This window comes from Acomys minous (genome assembly GCF_964271855.1).
Source record: "Acomys minous genome assembly, chromosome: 20".
Taxonomy (NCBI): Eukaryota; Metazoa; Chordata; class Mammalia; order Rodentia; family Muridae; genus Acomys; species Acomys minous.
Window position 1 is genome coordinate 17,275,780 of NC_140502.1, and position 14,103 is coordinate 17,289,882.

General features: G+C 47.7%; 1 protein-coding gene across 1 annotated transcript in view; it reads left to right on the forward strand.

The window, feature by feature from the left end:
* ZNF541 (zinc finger protein 541) overlaps positions 1–12,886 on the forward strand; it is a 33,330-nt gene extending 20,444 nt beyond the window's left edge. The window contains exons 8-15 of the mRNA XM_084769985.1: positions 6,421–6,484; positions 6,994–7,136; positions 7,399–7,502; positions 8,864–8,939; positions 9,420–9,508; positions 11,708–11,848; positions 11,963–12,144; positions 12,235–12,886. Coding sequence (XP_084626111.1) covers positions 6,421–6,484; positions 6,994–7,136; positions 7,399–7,502; positions 8,864–8,939; positions 9,420–9,508; positions 11,708–11,848; positions 11,963–12,144; positions 12,235–12,403 — 968 coding nt within the window. The 3' untranslated portion in view covers positions 12,404–12,886. The remainder of the gene's footprint in view (positions 1–6,420; positions 6,485–6,993; positions 7,137–7,398; positions 7,503–8,863; positions 8,940–9,419; positions 9,509–11,707; positions 11,849–11,962; positions 12,145–12,234) is intronic.
* The last annotated feature ends 1,217 nt before the right edge of the window (positions 12,887–14,103 follow it).

Sequence of the window (14,103 nt, forward strand, 5' to 3'; positions counted from 1 at the left end):
GTTCTGAATTAACATTCCTCTACACACCATGCCTGCCTGCCATGTCGATCCACTATTTCAGGCTTGTGCTTGGAGGCTGCTCTCAGGGTTCTGAGCTTCCCTGCACATTATCTTTAGAGAGCTTTGTCACCCCAGACGCCTGGACTTCTGGAAGCTGCCACACCCTTCCAGCTCCCATTGTCACAGCACTATGTACCTCCCAGCCTCAGGCAGCCCCTCCTCTACTTCCTGTCCCCATAGACTTGCCTATACTAGGTATTTCATATAAATATCATATGGTGTGTGGCGTTTTATGTGCCACCCATTTTACTTAGTCTGATGCTTTCAGGGTTCACCAGGTGGTAGCATGTGTTAGAATTTCTTTTTTATTGGTGAATAGCAGTCTACTGGATGGCCGGACTACTCCTTTTAGTCATCAGTTCATAAGTATAGGCATTGTTTTCCTTTTGGCTATTGTAAATAACCTCCAACTTCCTGTGGGGGTCTATGTACCAATTCCTTTTGTGTAAATATTCAGAATGAAATTCTAGGTCACATGGAAACTCTTATTTAGCCATCTAAGAGACTGCCAAACTGTGTGCCCTATTTTGGGTTTTTTTGGTTGTATTCTTTGCTTGTTTGTTTGTTTGGTGTGTGTGTGTGTTTTGTTTTGTTTTGTTTTGTTTGTTTGGTTTGGTTTGGTTTGGTTTGGTTTGGTTTTTGGTTTTTTTGAGACAGGGTTTCTCTGTGTAATCTTGACTGTCCTGGACTCAATTTGTAGATCAGGCTGGCTTCCAACTCACAGAGATACACCTGCCTCTGCCTCTCAAGTGCTGGGATTAAAGGCGTGTGCCACCACCGCCCGACATTTGTCCCATTTTGGATTCCCACCAACAAGCCAGGGGAGTCCCGATACCTCTACCCCTTGTCTGCACTTATAGACTGCTTCTTTCTAACCATCCTGTCAGATGAAAGGTGCTTCTTTCTATGTTTGCATTTGTGCTGTCCTAATGGCTACTGGCGCCAAGCATCTTGGTGGGTGCCCATTAGTGGTTGGTGTGTCTTCTTTATAAGCTAAGACCATCAGTGTATTCTCTTTGTGTCATTTGTGCTCTAGGTCTTATATGTGACAAGTTGACTGGCACAGGGTCATGAAGAGACACTTCTGTTTTCTCTGAAGCCCAGGCAAGCCTTGAGTTCACACCTCAGCCTCTTGAGTAACTAGATCCACAGTACTCCTATCTTTTTTTTTTTTTTTTTGAGATTTACTTTTTTTTTGTTTGTTTGTTTGGATTGGTTTTAGTTTTTTCAAGACAAGGTCTCTCTTATGTATCCCAGGCTGGCCTGGAACTCAGAGAGATTCACCTGCCTCTGCCCCCCAAGTTTAGGGATTGAAGGTGTTTGCCACCACTACCTGGCTATAATTTTGACTCTTAAATTTACATCGTTAAAGCTGGGGGTGGTGGCACACGCCTTTAATCCCAGCACTCGGGAGGCAGAGGCAGGTGGATCGCTGTGAGTTCGAGGCCAGCCTGGTCTACAAAAGTGAGTCCAGGACAGCCTAGGATACATAGAGAAACCCTGTCTCGAAAAACCAAAAATAAAAAATAAAAAAATAAAAAAATTTACATTGTTAGTCAATTTCCAACAAGCTTTAGGACGTCGCACGAGGTGAGCATCACAGTTCATTATTTTGCATGCATTCCACTTGCTTCAGGATCATTTGCTAAAAAAGATTGTTCCCATCCAGTTGGGTTTTTTGTTTGTTTTTTGTTTTTTGGGTTTTTTTTCCGAATTGTTTTATTAGAATCAGGTGACCAAGGTTGGAGAGACAGCTCAGCTAATGAAGGGCTTGCTACACAGGCATGAAGACCTGAGTTCAGTCCCCAGAGCCTATGTTTTGTTTTTTTTTTAAGGCTAAGGTAGTGGCATACACTTGTATGCCAGCACTAGAGAGACAGGTGCAGCCAGGGAGCCTGTCTGGCAGCCAGTCCTGCATACCTAGTAAGTTCTAGGCCAGGGAAAGATCTTGTCTCAGGAAACAAGATGAATGATGTCTGAGGAATAGCATGACATTTACCTGTGGCCTACACACACACACACACACACACACACACACACACATGCATGCTTTTCTGCATAGATGTGCACTTCCACACACAAACACTCACCTCCATTCTCTATTGATATGCACATTTGCTCTTTTTATTTTTTGTTATAATTTATTCAGATTTATTCCGATTACATCCTGATTGTTATCTCCTCACTTGTATCTTCCCGTTCCCACCCTCTCTACCTCTTTTGCCCTATTCTCCTCCCCTGGACCTCTGACAGAATGGGACCTCCCCCTCCACCGTCTGGCCACAGCCTATCAGGTCTCATCCTGATAACCTGTTTGCCCTCGCTCTGTGCGCCCGCCAGGCCTCCCCACCAAGGGGCTTGTTTGTTCTTATGCTGTTAGCACAGTGTTTTGACTACTGTGGATTTGTGGTAATCTTTCAAATAGGTGTATTTGAGTTCTTTTGTGTTTTTCTGTCTTCCAGGATTGTGTTAGCTGCCACAGGTCCATTGCTTTGCTGTAGAACTTTAGGATCAGTGATGTTTGATAGTTATCCTGTTTAATATGTAGATAAGTTGGGAAGTATTAACATCCTAAATAGTATAGATCTTTCTATCCATGATGGGACATCTTCCCATTTATTTGGGTCTTGTTGCACTTTGTCTCAGTCATTTTTGTTAGTGCGTGTCTTGTATATCTTTGCGTGTTGCTTTTTTTTTTTTTTCTTTTGAGATGGGATCTCTATACAGCCCAGGCTGACCTGGGACTCCCCAAGTGGTGGAAGGCAGGCGCAGGCCAACTTTTGCTGTGCAGTACACCTCTTTCCTCAGCAGAATCCGTTCAGATTTGTGCTCATGTAGTGGCAGTGAAGAGCAGAGACACTGCACTCTCCATCTGACGGGCTTTTCCTGCTTCAGCTATTTCCTAAGCAGATGTGTCAGCAGGCTCCATTCTGAACTGTTGTCCTTACTATTTTACACAGTATTATAGATCTGGTCACATGAAGCCAAGGGAATAGAAGAAAGCAAGCACTGCCTGCAAAGTGTATTTCACCCTTCCTTGTTTCCTTGTCATTCCATGTCTTTCCTGTAATTGCTGTGGTCCGTTACCATCAGGTACTTTTCTTTTGTATGTGTTGATGCAGTTGTGTGGGTGCGTGCACACATGCGTGCGTGTGTGCGCGCGCGCGCGCGCGCGCGCTCGCTCGCTCATGTATATACAGGTGCACGTGTGTGGAGACTAAAGCAGCCCTGACAGCCGATGCCTCTTTCTTTTGGGACAGGGTCTTTTACTGACCTGAAGCTCTTGGAGCAAAGCAGGTTGGATGGCCAGTGGACCAGGGCCTCTGTTTTGCTTCTCCAGTACTGTGTTACAAATGTGCACCATGACACACAGGTGCACAGGGTTTTTTGTTTTATTTTGTTTCCTGTTGTTTTTTTTAGAGGTGTTCTGTGGATTGAGCTGAGGTCTTCCTGCTATGCCATCTCCACAGAAGCACAGTTTGTTCTTTTGTGCTGTCACTGTAACATATATAACATTTCGAGATGTTTCAGGCCCATAATATAGATTGTCTTATGCAGCTGATCTTTAAACTACTTAGGAAAAGAAAATAAATTGCAATTACAATGCTTCATAATTATCTGAACAATAATCTGTCAGCATTTTAGTGTGTGGAGCCACACCACTGCTTGAGCACTCTTTACAATCTCTTTTTAAAGGTAATAATAGATTTAATGGCACATAGTTCACATGCTCTACAGTTTAACCTTGTTTGAGACAGAGTCTAATTGTCTAGTCTTGGCTAGCCTGGGACTCGCTGTGTAGAGCAGGCTGGCCTCACACGCACAGAGATCTGCCTGCCTCTGCCTCCTAAGTACTGGGATTAAAAGTGTACACTGCCAAGCCTAGCTTAATTTCTTTCAATGATGTGTATGTGTGTATGTGTGTATGTGTGTATGCGTGTATGCGTGTATGCGTGTATGCGTGTATGCGTGTATGCGTGTATGTGTGTATGTGTGTATGTGTGTATGTGTGTGTGTGTGTGTGTGTATGTGTGTATGTGTGTGTGTGTGTGTCTGTGTGTCTGTGTGTCTGTGTGTCTGTGTGTATGTGTGTATGTGTGTATGTGTGTATGTATGTGTGTATGCGTGTGTGTCTTTGGGAATATTATATGCACATGTGAGTGCAGGTGCCTGTATAGTTTAGATAGGGGCTATGGATCCCCTGGGGCCGACGTCCTAGGTAGTTGTGAGTTACCTCCTGTGGATGCTGGAAACTGAACTTGTGACCTCTGCAAGAGCAACCCGAGCCCTCCCTCTAGCCCACAAGTTATCATTTTAAACTGCATAATGGTTCAGTGGTTCTTGGTAGTGATTCAGGACCATGCATCATCATCTCATAATGGCTTTTCAGATTTTTCCTCACCCAAGAAAGAGCTCCATTCTCTGCCACCATTTCTTTCCTGTTCTCTTGCGCAGCCTTGGTCTGAGCTCATCCACTCTCTGATTCTGTGGGCTTGGCTGCTTGAAAGGTTTAAAACATATGGAGTCACAGTATGTGGTTCCTTATGCTTGGCTTCCCTCACTCCCTGTCGCGCTCAGATTCCATCTGTGCTGTGGGATGTCTCTTTATCTTTCTCCCAACGGTGAAGACTATCCTCCCTGTATATTTCTCATAAGCCAAGATTGGTAGCAACAGATTTTTCTCTTTTTTTTTTTTTTTTAAATCTGGGACTCTTTCATTTTACTTTTTAAGGTTAACTTTCTGGTATAAGACTTATTTGACATTTATTTTAGCACAGTGCTGTGCCCTATCTTCTGACCACCAGTTTCATGAGAAGTCAACTGTGAGTCTTATGGATTCTGCCTAGGGTGAAGTGGATTTGCTTTTTGTTTTATTTTTCTCCTTTTGCTTTTGAGATTTTAATCCTTGACTTTTCACCTTTGCCTTTGTGTTTGTCCTATTTAGAATCACAGTGCTTTTTGGATGTTTTTCACCAAATCTGGGAGATCTCTACCATTGTCTCTTTAAATATCTTCCCATTCTCTTCTCTTTTCCGTCTGCTGCATCCATTGCATGTGTGTCAGCATCCATTGCACGTGTGTCAGCATCCATTGCACGTGTGTCAGCATCCATTGCACGTGTGTCAGCATCCATTGCACGTGTGTCAGCATCCATTGCACGTGTGTCAGCATTCATTGGTGCCCGCCCCGTCCATTCTTTTCCCTCCTCGGGTTCTTTATTCATTCTCCTCCACGTTTGCTGATCTTTCCTTCTACCACCTCATTAAACCTGTTGAGTATAACTTTGGTCACTGTACTTTTGAACACCAGTATTTCCACCTCTTAAAGTTATTTCTTGATGAGAATTCATCATCATAGCTTCCTTGATTTGTTTTTAATTGTAACAATTTTATATTTTCATCTATTTACATCTATTTGTGCATGTGGGCACACATGGAGGTCAGAGAGCAACTTGTAGGAGTCAGTTCTCTCCTTCTGCCATGTAGGTCCTAGGGATCAAACTCAGGTGACCATGGTTGGCAGTAAACACTTTCATCCACTGAGCCATCTCACGGCCCTTCTGCAATTTCATTAAGCCTTTGAGCTGTGTGTTGTGGGGGGGGAGGCCTTGGGGGAGAGCTTCAATTGCCCAAGCCAGGAGCTTATGTGGAAGAAAGTCAAGCTTGCTCTCATTATTATCAAGACAAAGTCAAGTCTCTTTTTTTATTTTTAAAACTTATATGATTAATTGTATGTTCATGGTTGCCACGTGTGGAGGTCAAAAAGCAGCTTACGAGAGTCAGTTGAATCAAAGTTGCCTTTACTCTCTGAGCAATCTCACTGGCCTGTTAACTTACTGTTTTAATGTCTGAATTTTTATCAGTTTTTTTCACATTTATTTATTTATTTATTTATTTATGCCTGTCTATCTCTCTGTCTTGTCTGGAGGTACGTGTGAGGTGAGGGGACAGCCTGCAGCAGTCAGTTCTCTGTTTCCACCAAGTGGGCCCCAAGGATTAATCTAAGCTCTTCAGACTTCAGTGGCATCTTCACCAACTAAGCCATCTCACCAGTATGGTTGGCTTGTTCTTGAGACAGGGTCTTTCTATGTAGTCCTGGCCAGCCTGGAACTCACTATGCAGACCAGGCTGGCCTTGAACTCACAGAGGTCTGTCTGTCTCTGCCGCCCTCAGCACCACCATGCTAGACAAATAGTTTTGTTTTAAATTACTGAGTTTCCTTCTCTGCTTTTTTCAGAAGTCTTTCTCTGCCCCTGGGCCGTACAGTTTTGTTTCCACTCATGTCCACAAAGGCAGGTAGGAGGCCCCGAGGAATCCATCAGGTCACTCTTGTTGAGGCTCTTCCCTCTGTGTTTTCTAGACCAAGTGGACGGCTCCTTCAGCATCTGTGTGGTGAAGGATGACACTAAAATCAGCATCGAACCGTGAGTTGGGACACTTAGTGCCCACGTCCTTCCAGCGAGGGTACTTTCACCAGCCTGGCCTCCAGAGCTTCCTTTTCCACCCCTGTCTTCCCGGGGATGGCAGGCAGATGCAGGCACTCACAGAGAAGCTGGGGGTTTCTCCAGCAGGTGGCCCCAAGCTTCAGCTGTGTTCTGTCCAAGCTCATGCAGCTGGTCACGGGGTGGGGGCAGAAGCTCTGTGCGGGCCTGGGCTTCTGGACATAGAAGTGACAGTGCAGTGCAGGAGTCTAGGTCATCTGCAGGCTGTGGCTGGACACGGGTGGTCAGTGTCAGAACAGAGACAGGAAGAGTGTTCTGACGTGCCTGTGTCTGTTGGGCGATGAAGGTAATAAGCAGCCCCGAGGCCTGAGAGATGGCAGCCAGCTGCCCTAGAGCAGGCTGCAGCTGTGAGCACGGTGCATGATACATCTCTGCTGTTTCTTGGCTTAGTCACCTTTGTATCCCAATGTCTGTGTGTGTCCTTGTTTCAGACACATCAACGTTGGAAGCAGATTTCAGGCAGACATCCCAGAACTGCAGGAGAGGCCACTGGCCAGAGTGGATGAGAATGTAGCTTCTCTGGTCTGGAAGCCATGGGGAGATGTGATGACCAATCCAGAGACCCAGGACAGAGGTGGCTGAGGCTTTGGGTCAGATCCCAAGGCTCCTTCTTCCCCCATTCAACTCCAGGAAATGTACCCTCAGCCCAGCATCTCGGGTGCCAGGCCACGGTCCCTTGGTTCCTCCTTGTTCCCTTTATTCAGCCTGCCCTCTGTGGGGATGTAAGGACAGGGGAGTTGACCAGGAGCCCCTGTGCTATGGGGAAGGTTACTTCTCTGGCATGGTCTGACTTCATTTCTTCTTCCTAATGCTCTTGGGCTTTGCTGGGACCACAGTGATGGAGCTCTGCAACGTGGCATGCTCCAGTGTGATGCCGGGAGGGGGCACCAACCTGGAGCTTGCCCTCCACTGCCTGCATGATGCCCAGGGCAGTGTTCAGGTGAGACCTTGAGCACTCTGCACTCCTGGGGCTGAGCACTCTGGGCCTTGGATTGCTCAGCTGAGAAAGGTGAAGGTCTATGTCTGTTGTCCTTTGAGGCTGCTAGAGCAGAGAGAACAGGGAAAGGTGCTCAGCCACAGGATTTGTATGTCAACTGTGATCCTCTAGGACATCAGTTCTTAACCTGAGGGTTGTGACTCTTTTGAAGTAACCTAAGACCATTGAAAAACACAGATATTTGCATTATGATTCATAATAATAGCAAAATTACGGTTATGAGGTAGCAATGAAAACAATTTTATGGTTGGGGGTCACCACAACATGAGGAACTGTATTAAAGGGTCACCGCTTTAGGAGGGTTGAGAACCACTCCCCCAGGAGAAGGGGTTTGGGGGCTGAGCAGGAGGATCAGTGTTCAAGACCTAGGCTCAGTCCTAGGCCGTACTTTCTGCCAAGCTGAGGGCCAGTGTGTGGCATGTGTATGCTGAATACCCAGGGCTGTCAGTAATGCCAGGGCTCTGTCGTCGCCTTAATACTTTCATGTCCTCGTCTGGGGACTCTTTAGATTTTCTGAGTGGAAATTCTTGTTTTGTTTTTGTTTTTCAAGACAGAGTTTCTCTCTGTCACCCTGACTGTCCTGGAACTTGCTCTGTAGACCAGTCTGGCTTAGTGATCCAGCTGCCTCTACTTCTTAAGTGCTGGAATTAAAGGTGTGTACCACCATCACTTCATGGAAATCCTCACTTCCATTTTGTACCAGACCCTAGAAAGTCCATGTCTGGTCCTTGCTGGGATTAGAGTAGTCCATACCCTCACAGGGCTTATAGTTTAAGAGAGACAGACTGTTTAAAAGTGTATTGCTGAGGGATGTGGTTGCTCACACCTCTGCTTCCAGCACTTGGAAGGCTAAGGCTGGGGATACTAAGTTTGAGACCAGCCTGGCCTACAGGATGAGGTTCTGTCTCAAAAAGTCAAAGGCTCCTGCTGTAGCTCATATGTGAGGGCCAGGAACTGCTGGAAGGAAAAAGTATCCAGCAGGAGTGCAGAAGAGGAGACCAAATGAAGTGCTGGGTGGGATAGCGCTCTTCTAGGCAGCAGGCTTTGGTGGGGTAGTACCTCATAAACCCACATACTGTGTTCTCCATGAAAAAAGTCATATTCTGAAGTCAAAGATAGCATTCAAAGGATGCTTAGTGAGGTCGTCTGGGGTCCACAGACTATCCACCAGCACAAGGACCAAGCACTTGTAGGGTGCCTTGAACCAGATGACTTTAGAGACATTCTTTTTCAATGAAAGAAAGGAATGGAGGTGTTCCCCATTCCCATGCCTTGTGAGTGACCCATGGCTGCTGTCATTCCAGGTTGCCCTGGAGACTCTGTTGCTCAGAGGACCCCAGAAACCCCGGACTCACCCGCTGGCTGACTATCGCTACACAGGTGACTGGAGAGAGGGCTGCTCGATACTGGGGCCTGGCTGGTCCCTGCCAGGGCTGATGGCAAACTCCTCCTCTGCCTCTGCCCTAGGCCTTCTTTTTAGGGCCTTTGCCTGCCTTCCTGGAGGTCCTGTTCTTTCCAGGGGAAATCAGCAAGCACTGCCCTGAGTTCACTAAACCCCACCAAGCCCGGTTCCATATTCCCTCAGAGTTCTTCCAGCACGATCAGTGTTCCTAACCAGGGCAGGAGATAGAGGCTCAGGCTGAGCACAGAAAAGCCAGGCAGCTTGGACCCACCTGCCCTTGTTAGACCACTAAGGCCCCAGCTAGTTGCCCACCTCTGAAACATGAGGATAGTGAGCCTCTGGCTTTGTGGGGTTTGGGAAGACGTCTGAGATTAGCACCTCATCAGTGCTCGTAATGGCAGTGCTAAAGACTGGCCCCTTGAGAAAATCCTCTCCTGCCTTGCTATGATCCCTGGCAGGTTCAGACATCTGGACCCCCATGGAGAAGAGGCTCTTCAAGAAGGCATTCTGTGCCCACAAGAAGGATTTTTACTTGATACACAAGACGGTAAGATGACAGAGGGCTAGAGCAGCGAGTCTCGCCTCACACAGCTGCCCCTCACCTGCTTGCAGCACACGCAGTACCTTGTAAGCAGCTTGTTACCCTAGAAGGCTACCCTGCCACTGCCTGGCTTCTCATCAGGAAGTGCTGGCCACTCCAGCCCAGCACTTGCTGCCTTTCTCTGCCCAGATTTACCCATGTGTGCATGTGTTGAAAAACATTTGAACATACAACCTAATACTCTCTTCTGTTCTTTTTTCCCCTGAGACAGGGTCTATCTATGTAGTTCTACAGTTCTACTGTCCTGGCACCCACTGTGTAGACCAGGCTCGACTCATAGAGAGCCAGTTGCCTTTACCTCCCATGTGCTGGGATTAAAGGAGTATACTGCCACTACCTAGCTCTCTTTTCTGTTTTTAAAAAAATGACATGCATAAAACTACACATAAGCAAGGTGCAAGGCTGAGTATGTTTTATATATGTATGAGCCTGGCATTGTCATCACAGGCAAGAGAGTGACTTCTCTGTGATGCCCAGTACTACTTCCTTTCCTGGCAGCCTATCACACATGCCAGTGTGCACCCCACTCCCATCCCTACCCCCACCCGATGTTCCTGGTCAGCCCTGGCTTGTAAGAAAGTTTGCACTTGTTGGAGTTTTGTATCACTTGGGCAGTCAAACAGCATGTGCTCTGCGCTTCATCTCGCTGCTTATACTCAGCTTACGTACTCTGAAGTTTCTGTGTCGCATTTGTTAATAGTTCATCCTTTCTGCTGCTAAACAATACTGCATGGATGTACCATGGTTCTATGTAACTATTTATCAGCTGGTGGACATTTTAATGGTTTTCAGTTTGGGCAATTATAAAATAAAGTGGTTGTGAGCATCATGTCCAAAGTCTGCTTTCAGCGTTCACTGTCTTTTCCAGCACTGTTCCTTTCACTGTTTGTGGCTGGAAGGTGAGTTTGCTCCTGTTGCTCTGTTTTGCTCAGAAGCAGAACTCAAATACCATCTCCTTTCAACTTGGTGCTGTTTCCTAAGCAGAGAACATGCTGCCTTGACTTCTAGTTTGTGGCAACACACAAGCAGTTTCAGGTTCGTGTGGAGAAAGCGTGTTCTGGAGTGAGGTGCTCACTGGCCAGTTATTTCCTGGGAAAGTTTTCTTCTGGACAGCTCAGCTTTCCTTTCCACCCTATCTCCCTTCCTCTTCCTCTTTCTCCTCCTCGTCTTCCTCCTCCTCTTGGTGCTTGGAATGGAACCCACATCCTCTTTCATGGTAAGCAATCTCTTTACCACTAGGTCCCACCTTCAGCTCTCTATTTTGGTTCCCCCCAATCATCCAGAGGTTCTTTCTTTCTTGATATAAGGCATCAATGTATCTCCCAGGCTGGCCTCGGACTCTCACGTCCTCCTGCCTCAGCCTGCTGAGATCTAGGACATACAGTCCCATATCACTCACTGCACCTGGCTCCAGAAGTGGTGGGGCTTTTTGTTATTGTTTGTTTGAGACAGGAGTTTTCTGTGTAGCCTTGGCTGTCCTGGAACTTGCTTTGTAGACCAGGCTGGCCTTGAACCCAGAGATCCACTGTTGCCTGCCTCTGGAATGTTGGGATTAAAGGTGTGGGCCACCACTGATTGGCCAGAAATCATGTTTGTTGAGACAGGATCACTCACTGTGTACTCCAGGCTATGTGGAACTCTGAGAGATCATGCTGCCTTTGCCTCCAGAGGATCAAAGGCATGCAGCGCCATATTCAGCCCAGGAGTCATATTTTCACAAGAGTAAGTGGCTGGGCCTGAGTGCTGTCAGCTCCATCTGCACTCAGGGTTGTCCTTCTCATGTGGTCACTTTCCCTCGAGGGCTTTGAGGCTCTGTTTAGTTGGTGCCCTCAAGCTCAGCACAGAGGAAGCACATTCTGTGTTAATGAGTCTTAATCTCACTGAGTAGGGATGTCGTTTGCTATAGTGTCACAGTGAGCCTCCTCCCCTGTGGGCCTTTGTGTATCTTCCTACAGGGAGGAAGCATGCTGGACTTAGTGCTGATGCCTACTATGTGGCTTCACTTTGGACCCTTCACCACCGGAAGGACCAAGATCCCTGCCTTTGCCCAGCCATGGGCAGAGATGTTGGGGAAGGGATTTCCAGGGTGGAGTTCACATGTGAGGTACTGCTCACAGACTGCTTCTGTGTCTTCCTTCCCACTAGATCCAGTCTAAGAGTGTAGCACAGTGCGTTGAGTACTACTACATCTGGAAAAAAATGGTTAAGTTTGACTGTGGCCGAGCTCCTGGGCTGGAAAAGAGGGGCAGGAGAGAGCTGGATGAAGTAGAAAGGACTGAAGACAAGGTAGAGGATGCATGAGGGGGTGGCCTGGGAGCATCTGTGGTCCTAAGGGAAGGTCTCCCTGCAGAGGACATGGCCCCATATTAGTGTCTTAAGTCATTTTTACTCCCTTTGCAGGTCACTTGCAGCCCCCGGGAGAGGCCCACTCACCGCCCAACTCCTGAGTTAAAGATAAAGACCAAGAGTTACAGGAGGGACTCTATTCTTCACTCCAGCCCAAGTGCAGTCCCCAAGCGTACCCCTGAGCCCCCAGGGAGTGTGGAGAGCCAGGGCGTGTTCCCTTGCAGAGAGTGTGAGAGGTACCAGTCTTCCCTCTGGACCTTCGCCCTTTGGCCTGACTGGCTTCCCAAGCTCCTCCTGCTCTGACCCTCTTCCTTGTGGTTCCTCAGGGTGTTCGACAAAATCAAGAGTCGGAATGCCCACATGAAGCGCCACCGCCTGCAGGAGCACGTGGAGCCCGTCAGGGTGAAGTGGCCTGTGAAGCCCTACCCACTAAAGGAGGAGGAGGAGGAGGAGGAGGAGGAGCTGGGGGCTGACATGGGCCCCCTGCAGTGGTGACTCCTTGCTGGAAACTGGTCTGCAAGGAGAGGGGATCCAGAATCTGAGCTGATGCCTGGGTCTCTCAGAAGCGTTTAGGGGCACTCTTACGTCTCTGTCCTCTCACTGTCCAGCTTTGCTAGCAAGCTTGGCCAGCATTTGGATATGAACAGGCAGAAGCTGTCAAGGTAGCTCTGAAGTCGTGTGGGTGACCAGAGGCTCCATTCTCTCCTGGTTAACAGTTGCTTACTTGCAGTCCCAGTCACTTGGAGCAGGGACCCCGGGAGGCAGACGGTTTGGTCTAGGTGGCATTTAGATCTGAGCTGCAGGTGTAGGGCTGACATTGTTAGAATTAGTAAGGACACCTGAGATCCAGTGAGCTGGGCCCTCCTTGGGGCAGGGCCTCCCTGCATTCCCACCATCCCTAGTCTTGCAACGACTGTATATTGTTAGATGTGTTTTTTTTACGTGTCTGCTTGTATCTTATTAAATTGGGTTCTTAAAGAGCTGTCTTCCAACTTCCAAGCCTGTGTGCTCTGCAGAAGCTTCAGGGTCATAGCTGTGACCAAGAGGTGAGCAGGGAGAGGGGAAAAGGTAGGCACAGTTAGCTGGGCTCTGTTCATCAGCGCACAGCAGCAGTTCCCAGTCTGTAGACCGGAGCACACACACAGAAGCGAAAGCCCTTCCTCATAGAGCTTCATTTTAGGAGGAGTCTAGTAGCAGGTGTGAATGAGCACACAGGTGAGTGAGGAGGTGATGACAGTAGGTGTGCTCCGGCCATGATAATGGAAGGGCAGGTTACAGTGAAGCCAGAAAAACATGTGTGAATGTAGCTGCTCAACCTGAAATGAAGAAGAAGGACCCTGACAGCAGGCAGAATGGTACCTTGGCTGCAGCCCATGTAAAGACAGGGACCTCTATCCCAACCCCAGCCTGCCAGAGCCCTGCCTTACACTTCCTGTGTCCCACTGGCCCAGCCCATCACTTCAGACAAGGTCTCACCCAGGGACCACAGCACAGCTAAAGCTTAAAGGCAAGGGAGAGAATTGATTTGGGAGCTGTTGAGACACCCTGTTCAAGTGAAAGGGGGTTCAGGGCAACCCAGGAACTAGAATGGTCCCTCTTCCTTCCTACTTGAACATGTTTTCACGTTGTGTATAGCTGGTAAATGAGGAAATGCACTTTGCTTGGTGGGTGTTTCCAGTGATCTGAGCATTGCTGTGCAGTGAACACGGCATTGCTCTGCCCTGAGTAACCCAGCTCCATGAGTGGAAATGCTAGGCTGGCCCTATGGGTTGAGGGTGTATAGTCATCTGTTGCTCATTGCTCCAAAAGATGGCACCTTGCAGCAAATGGAGATGGAAACAACTGCTTGTGGACGTCCAGATTCACCAGCTGTGCTCAGAGTACAGTGGTGAGCACAGGGACATTCCGGAAAGTGTTTGGTGGGAAAGGGTCAGAGGAAGCTGTCTTTTGCCTTTTCCTGTCCCAGACACCCAACTCATACAATACCTTCCTCAAATGTTCTTTGCCAGCTAATCAGTAAAGTTCAGTAAAGAAGAGATAGAGATCCAGCACACTATTGGATCTGGAATCATTGTGGGCAGTGCCCTCGGGGCTGATCTAGATAAGATTAGAACAACTGAAGATTTGTAGAAAACTAGCATAGTACCAAAAATTCCCTCACACCCAGTTCCTCCCATATAGTTAAGATGTTGATC